General features: G+C 43.8%; 1 protein-coding gene across 1 annotated transcript in view; it reads right to left on the bottom strand.

Moving 5' to 3' along the window:
* Nucleotides 1-281: 281 nt before the first annotated feature.
* LOC125047756 (anion exchange protein 2-like) overlaps nucleotides 282-7,566 on the bottom strand; it is a gene marked incomplete in the record, with an annotated part of 175,022 nt that continues 167,737 nt past the window's right edge. The window contains 11 exon segments of the mRNA XM_047646171.1: nucleotides 282-2,307; nucleotides 2,664-2,837; nucleotides 3,001-3,209; nucleotides 3,400-3,614; nucleotides 3,951-4,207; nucleotides 4,416-4,599; nucleotides 5,071-5,327; nucleotides 5,598-5,746; nucleotides 6,020-6,256; nucleotides 6,531-6,840; nucleotides 7,007-7,207. Coding sequence (XP_047502127.1) covers nucleotides 2,197-2,307; nucleotides 2,664-2,837; nucleotides 3,001-3,209; nucleotides 3,400-3,614; nucleotides 3,951-4,207; nucleotides 4,416-4,599; nucleotides 5,071-5,327; nucleotides 5,598-5,746; nucleotides 6,020-6,256; nucleotides 6,531-6,840; nucleotides 7,007-7,207 — 2,304 coding nt within the window.

Genomic DNA, 7,566 nt, shown 5'->3' with positions numbered 1-7,566 from the left:
TCATCTGAAGTGCCTAATATAAATATTCAAAGGGAATTCCATATTATCTAGCTTAAAAGGAGCACAACTGTGCTCTAGTGGTTTCTAGTATAGATAAATTACAGGTAACATAGAATCAATGAGGAAAGCTGCCAGTGTGTGATAGTTGTAGTAATTTCACTAAGCATTATTACTTAGTAAGAACCAAATATTATGCATTTCTCTTTCTGTATAACAGCAGTCTTAAAATGTAATGGATATAAATTAATGATAATATAAATTGGGAAAATAACATGTACATATTTTTCACCTGTGAAGTTTATTATACCTTTTGTTGAGATAAAATATCTCACATTAATATATATATCTATATACAGACATCTATGGAGGCAACACTATAATGTAAAGACAGTCTGGACAAACATGGTATACATCAAAAAAAGTATGTACTATTTACACACACACACATTGGATACTCTCCATTTCACATCACAGATTTACTTCCAATAGTAAGAGTATTTTCATCACAAAATTCTGCTGGTTAAAGGTAAGCCCATTGTTCCCTTAGAACAGAGCTTGTATAATTGTTAGCTATAAATAAAATAACCACAGAAAGTGTGATGAAAATGGAGAACTCAAACTAGATATGAAGGAAGCTATGGCAGCTAATATATATTTATAAAATTAGAACAAAAGTAAATGAAACATGCTAATGGGTACTGCATGAATGTACAAAATGATGAAAAATAAACCAGGCACGTCGACCTTAAGAATTCCATTGCAATTATCTAAGCCACCACTGAGTACCTGTAGATCAAAATAGTTCTTCAAATCAAAATAGATGATAAATCCATAAAAAAAAAAAAGATAATGAAACATCATATTAATAAATTTGGCACATGGAAATGTGATAAAACAAAAGCAATACATTTACAGCCCACAACACAATAACAACTACTATTACATAGTTATAGGTGTCTTGAAGCCAACACTTGAGTGATATATTACTAATGGATAGGAACATCGGGTCTCAAAACAAAGATAGATAAAATGACCCGCAACAGTCCCAGCCTCCCTGGATAAAAGATTCTGCAGATTAATTTTTTGCAAGCCAATGCCTCTGCTAGACACTAAAAAACAAGCAAGAGCTATGGGAAGTTAGGCTGTGCTCTTGGTCGCTACTTGGTGTCTAAATGGATTCACTAAACAGCTGCAGTTTGGGGCCTTACAACAGGATTAGAGTACTGTACTTGCATAAACCCTATATATGCTTAAAGATTATCAATAATAAAAATTATATAATCATATCACATAAATATCTGATTAAATCTGCCTTTCAACTTTAATGGAACATTCTATTAATTTTCCTCAAAATCAACTAACTTGAGCAAATTGCTTTTCATCCGGAAAAATAACATCTTCACCTTAAATACTGATGGACGGAGCATCTAAACAGCTTACAGCCTCTTCCTCACAGAAAAGATGTTTTACTAAAGCACCTATGTGTTTATTCAGCACCATATTGTGGAATGATAAAAGTCTTGTACTGTTCCTTCACAACTGTGAACAGATCCATCACTGGGTCTGGTTAAGTGACTTGAAATAGTCCTGCTAAGAATAGTAAGCTTTAAAAGTAAAATTCTGTCAAAACAATTTGAAATATTTGGATAGAAATATTAATCACATGTTGAACTTCATTCCAGTTTCACTACAAGTGTAAAAAAAGAGATGACTATTATACTGAAAGCAGCAAAACAATCAATCTCCCTAAGTTATATTTCTCCTTCATGAGAGGACAATAATTCATCATGCACAGCATGTTCAGATCCTCCTTTGAATATACACTGCTATTCCATCAACAGTTAATGATAATAAAACCTGGACACTTGACTAAAAAGCCATAAATTTTACACTGAATCATGGCTGTTTGTCTAAATCCTCCACAATATTCTATTATCTGTACGTACCTGTAATAAATTCACAAATTACTTTCCAATTCTCAGAATTAAGAAAATCACTTTAAAAGACACAAAGTACTATTCTGAGGATATATATACATATGGAGGAATTTAAATAAAAAAATTAGGAAGAAAACAAATTCTCCCTTTTCTAAAAAATAAAAGCCTACTTAATCATAACCAGTTTGCCTTGTTTTTCTTTCCTTTGAACAGATCTACTGCAGAACTGAGATGATCTTCTGTGCAAGGGAGGGGGCAATCAGTTCTGGTGGTGGTGGTCAATGTATGTTGGCAAGTCGTGAGCTTCCTCGAAGAAGTCAGGCTCCTCATCATCGTTGTTTGCAGTGGCGGTGGCCTCGGTTCCGTCAAGCTAGAGACAATCGCCAGGGTTTAAAATAAGTATGGAGAAATTATGAAAAAAAAGAATTTTACCAAACATCAGTCCCATTCCCAATGTTACGAATAATATGTCTTGTATAGTTCATAGAAGCAACATACTAAGGTGGGTTATGGGCCCTTTATCCTATCTATCTATCTATATATATATATATATATATATATATATATATATTTTGTCTTTTTCTAAGCTTACTTTTCCAATAGGTGTATAATTTACCAACTGACTTTAAGAAGTATTTGAGCTATAGGGGCAACAATGTTTGTTCTGCCTTAAAAACCTGCAGATTAAACATAAATACAAAAATAAAAACAATTTATGAAACTTACCGCATTGAGCTCAACTCCACTGAATGCATAAGGGAGAAGGTACAATCTGATGGGAATGAGGCACATGAGCACGAATGGGAAGCAGAGAGCAGCAGGAGACTGCTTTACAATCCATAGGACTGCCAACATAAGGAGCTGAATGCCGGTGTATGCATGCATCTTCCATGTGCGCACCTGCAAAGGTTTCAAGATATTTATGATCAAGATTTATTATAAAAAGACAAAAAAAAAAAAATATATATACCTTTTAAACATGAGAAATAAGCAAAGCACACCATATCAAAGCATTGGATGAAGACCTTATCAAAGAATGCAGGGCTCTTCTTCAAATACTCACCTTCTTCACGTAAGCTACGTTAGGATGGTGCTTGACTGGCATGAGGAAAAGAACTGTGCGCTCGAGGAACTGAATACCAGCTGTGGCAGAGATACCCATGTAGAGGAAGATGCCTAGCAGCACAGACTTAGGTACAAGGTTAAGAGCTGTTGTTAGGAACACTGACAGTCCCACCAAGACTGACACAACGATGGCACTAAGTCGTTGCTCTGTAAAGGCAAAGAACAAATTCTTACTTTCTATGATATACCTTTTAAAAAGTCAAATGTATAGTATATTATAAGGAATCGGTTAAACACTCACACTATAATATACAACTCATGAAGTAAAAGAAGTACTGTATTACTTAACTATATGCCAATTTTGAAAAAGAAGAAGAAAAAACTAGACAAATCTTACCAAGAACGCCCACAATCTTAGGAGACTCTCCAGGGGCATGGGTTGAGCTCATGACAGTCAGAGCGGAAGTGTGGGACACAGTTCTCACGCAGGCTGGGCCCATGAAGGGAGCACCGAAGAGCCCAGACACGAAATTGATGAAACAGGAGAGGATCAGATCCCAGTGGAAACCTGATCCCTTTACCATATTCTTCTCAGGCTTGCTCAAGATAAGGCTAGAGATGAAGAAAGGGCAAAAATATGATTAATTTGTGGAAGACATATTATCCTTTTACTGTCTGTAATGGAATGAGCAAACAATATTCTGTGTTCATTTCAAGGGATTATGGCTTAGGAGACTGTTTTGCATATTTTGTTTTGCTTGTTTTGTAATGAGGATCTAATATTTGCTGTTCTATTTGAGTGCATTACTACTAAGTCATAACTAGACAAATATATGATTATGGACTATCCTTTGTTAATATACTGTCTATATATATTTACTAGATTGCAAGGAACAAAAGCCCCTCCCCATGTTCCCCTCCTTTTCCCCCCAACAACCCCAATCTTACTGGCAGATGTTCTCTTCCAGGAACACGAGGCAGAAGAGGAGGAGGGAGGCAGGAGCAGCGAGGAAGATGACCCAGATGGGCAGTGACTTGGTGACTCCCATGGGGTTAATCAGCCAACCTCTGACAGCTGGGTTGGATGGGCTGAGACCATCGGGCATGGTGAGCTTGTCGGTGTAAGTGTCATGGATGAGGTAGTCCAGGGTGACCATAAGGACAATGGAGATGGGCACACCGAAGTCACCAAGAGCACGACGTACCTGCAAAGTGAAGAAGGCAAGGGGATGAATAAATCTATGCAGTGATGGATCAACAGGAGGCCATGTGAGTAAAATGTATTTCTCACCAATAAAAATGCGGAATGCATACCAGAAGATGAACACACCCAACAGTTCATACTAACATAGCAATACTAATGATTTATCACACACTGAACCTAACAATCGAAGCCAGGACAAAGGCACTCACACTTCTGCCGAGGAACTTGGAGTTACGGAAATGTTTGAGCTTGAAGGCAATGAGGAAGGTGCTGATCATCAGAATTAGGGAAAGGAGAGCAGTGTTGGGCTGAGCTGGTTCAATGGCTGTCACGTCCTCGTCCTCCATGTTGGTGGCGTTGTAGAGGGTTCCATTGATGATGATGCCAGATGCACTGCGGGAAGAAGAGGCGGGTGAGTCGGGAACAGTCTCAGTCAAGGGCCTTGTGGAATTTGATATTCTTATGCTACCAAGTAATAACGAGATATAGAAATGGAAAGAGAGAGAGAGAGAGAGAGAGAGAGAGAGAGAGAGAGAGAGAGAGAGAGAGAGAGAGAGAGAGAGAGAGAGAGAGAGAGAGAGAGAGAGAGAGAGAGAGAGAGAGAGAGAGAGGGGGGGGGGGGGAGGGGGGAGGGGAGAGGGAGAGAGAGACATAAATTTAGATAAATATATAGATAGATAAGCAGATAGATATACAGATAGATGGATAGATAGATAGATAGACAGATGGAGAGAAGCAAGAGAAAAATAAACAAAAGAGAGTGAAAAAGGAGAAAGAGAAACGAGAGAGAGGAAGAAAGATGAGATAGACAAGAGAGAGAAAGAACTTCGAGAGGCTGAGCGCCCAGCCCTCCGCTCTACTTACATTTCCGTGCCGTTGGCGTCCTTGAAGCCGTACTTGGACTGCAGAGGGTGATTGGAGAAGATCTCGCCCAGCTTGTCGAAGGCGCCGTAGATGAAGATGAGGCACACGAGCGTCGAGAAGATCTCCTCCGTGAAGCGCGTGAACTTCTTGACGACGGCCACAGCCTCGAAGGCGGTGACTAGGATGGCGGTCACGGTCATCCATATTCCCACCCACACTCGCGTGGCCAAGAAGTCGATCTCATACGACCGGCAGAACTGGGGGTGGGAGGGGGGGGGGGGGGCGAGCATGAATTAATATGCAGAGAAGAAAGCGAAGAGGGGGAAACGTCAACAAATGCCAATTGCGAAAAAGGGAAATAAAGAACAAATGCATAATAGGAGACAATTCCGAAAGGAAACATTTACTATTAGAAAATAACTCAAGCCCCAAAACTATGAATCCAAAATATAATTCTGCCAACAGATAGAATGCCTCTACCCCCATAAAAAAGTAAATAAGTACAAACAACCGCGAAATCCTCCTACCGAATACAGGCTCATGTCGAAGATCATGAGCGGGCCCGTGGCGCCCACGATGAGGAGAGGCTGGGCGGCGAAGAGGGCGAAGATGATGCCGTTGACGGCGGAGATGAGCAGCGTCTCGCCCACGCCGATGTAGTTGTCCATCCGGTCGCCTGGCGGTTCGGGAACGGGGTTCGGTTAATGGCAGTTCGGTGAAAGAAAGAAAGAAGGAAGGCTAAAGAGGAGTTCACAGAAGGAAGGAACAGTATCGGGAACACAATTGAATTACAACTACAGCTACAACACAAATAACCAACGGCAATAGAAAACTTGATTCCCTGAGATATTTGCGTTCAAGACGAGCGACTTGATTCTCAAAAATAAATTCCAAGAACAAAAATGAACGAAGCAAGTCACAAAGCAAGAATAAGAACCCGCGCCCTCACCGTAGATGCCACCGAAGGTGATGGCGGCGGAGAGCGCGGCGAAGAAGATGAAGATGGCCGCCGCAAGGACCTGCCCGCTGAGGCCGTCCTTGATGTCGGAGAGGTAGAGCGGGTAGCGGGTCTTGATGTCCTGCACGACGCCGAAGAAGGGCTTCCCGGTGCGGATGAGAGGATCCCTCGGAGGAGGCCTCTTCTTCCCGCCGTCGCCATCGCCTGCGGAGACTGGGGTCACGGCCGCTGGGGAGGGAGGCGGGAGGTTAGTGGGCGCGAACAGGGCGCGGGCGGGGGGAGGGAGAGCGCAACTCAGAAAACGAGAAATGCGGGTGCTACTCTTTAGATGCTATGGGATAAGAAAAAAAATATACATATACAAAATCAGCAGCAGGTTCATGGTAATGCCACAAAGGCTGAGCGAGGATCGTCAGCTTGAAGAGCCTTCCCTCGCGCAGCCAGACGAGAAGCAACAGCTGCCGAACCAGGCACAGAAGATCGGCCGAGGGCGGCGCCTTACCGGTCTCCGTCTGCTTGCGCTTGGAGCGGAGGCTCTCCTTCTTCTTCATGATCTGGTTGGCCTTGGCGCGGATGTCGTCGATGGGCACCAGGTCCTTGTTGTTCCAGTCGGAGGGCGGCAGCACGATGGAGGCGTTGAGGAACTCGTTGATGGCCGAGAGCAGCTGGCCGCGCGAGTGGGCGCGGTAGGCCACCTCGTGGAAGCCCTTGTCGGACATAAGGGTGGAGATGGAGCGGCCCACCTCGTGGTAGTCCATCTCGCCGTGGAAGGGGCCCAGCAGCACGAACATGAAGCGCACGGGGATGGGCACCTGGGAGGGGCAAGGGGGTCAGTGGAGGAGGCCAGCGAGAAGGTTCACGGCGCTCTTTTCATAGTCTCGGACTCCACGAGACCGGCAGAGAGCCTTCACGGATGGGACACTAAATAAACAGCCAAAATACAAGATAAAGAACAATACAACAAAGGAAAATGCTCACCTCCACCAGGTTGTCCATCATGACGCCCTCAGCCAGCCTGACGAAGGCGATGGTAGGCTGCTTGAGGAAGTCTACGGCGCCCACCAGCACAGCTGTGGCCTCGGCGCCTTCGGGGATCTTCTTGAGCAGGTCCTTGTTGTTCTTACGCAGGTCGTCCTTCGAGCCCTTGTCCTTCGGCTGGACCTCGCCCTCGATGTCGATCTGCAACAAACGAGCGGAAAAAGGCGTGAACGCTGGGAAGGCGGCCGCGAGCGGAGCTGCGACAGGGCTGTGGGGAGTCGGGGACACGGACGGAGACGCCGGGAAAGTGCGGGCGCGCAGGCAAGGCAGATGTTGACAAAACTGCGTGCTGATAAAAGTGCACAGAAATTATGGTGAACCGCAAAGCGAGAGCGAGAGAGCGAGAGAGAGAGAGAGAGAGAGAGAGAGAGAGAGAGAGAGAGAGAGAGAGAGAGAGAGAGAGAGAGAGAGAGAGAGAGAGAGAGAGAGAGAGAGAGACCCTCTCCTTCCCTTACTGACACCATAATGACCCGCAATCAGGGCAGCTTCTGGAACGAAGT

This window comes from Penaeus chinensis, chromosome 42, assembly GCF_019202785.1.
Source record: "Penaeus chinensis breed Huanghai No. 1 chromosome 42, ASM1920278v2, whole genome shotgun sequence".
Classification (NCBI taxonomy): domain Eukaryota; kingdom Metazoa; phylum Arthropoda; class Malacostraca; order Decapoda; family Penaeidae; genus Penaeus; species Penaeus chinensis.
Note: the sequence above shows the minus strand (reverse complement) of the source record. Positions and strands in the feature narration are given on the sequence as shown.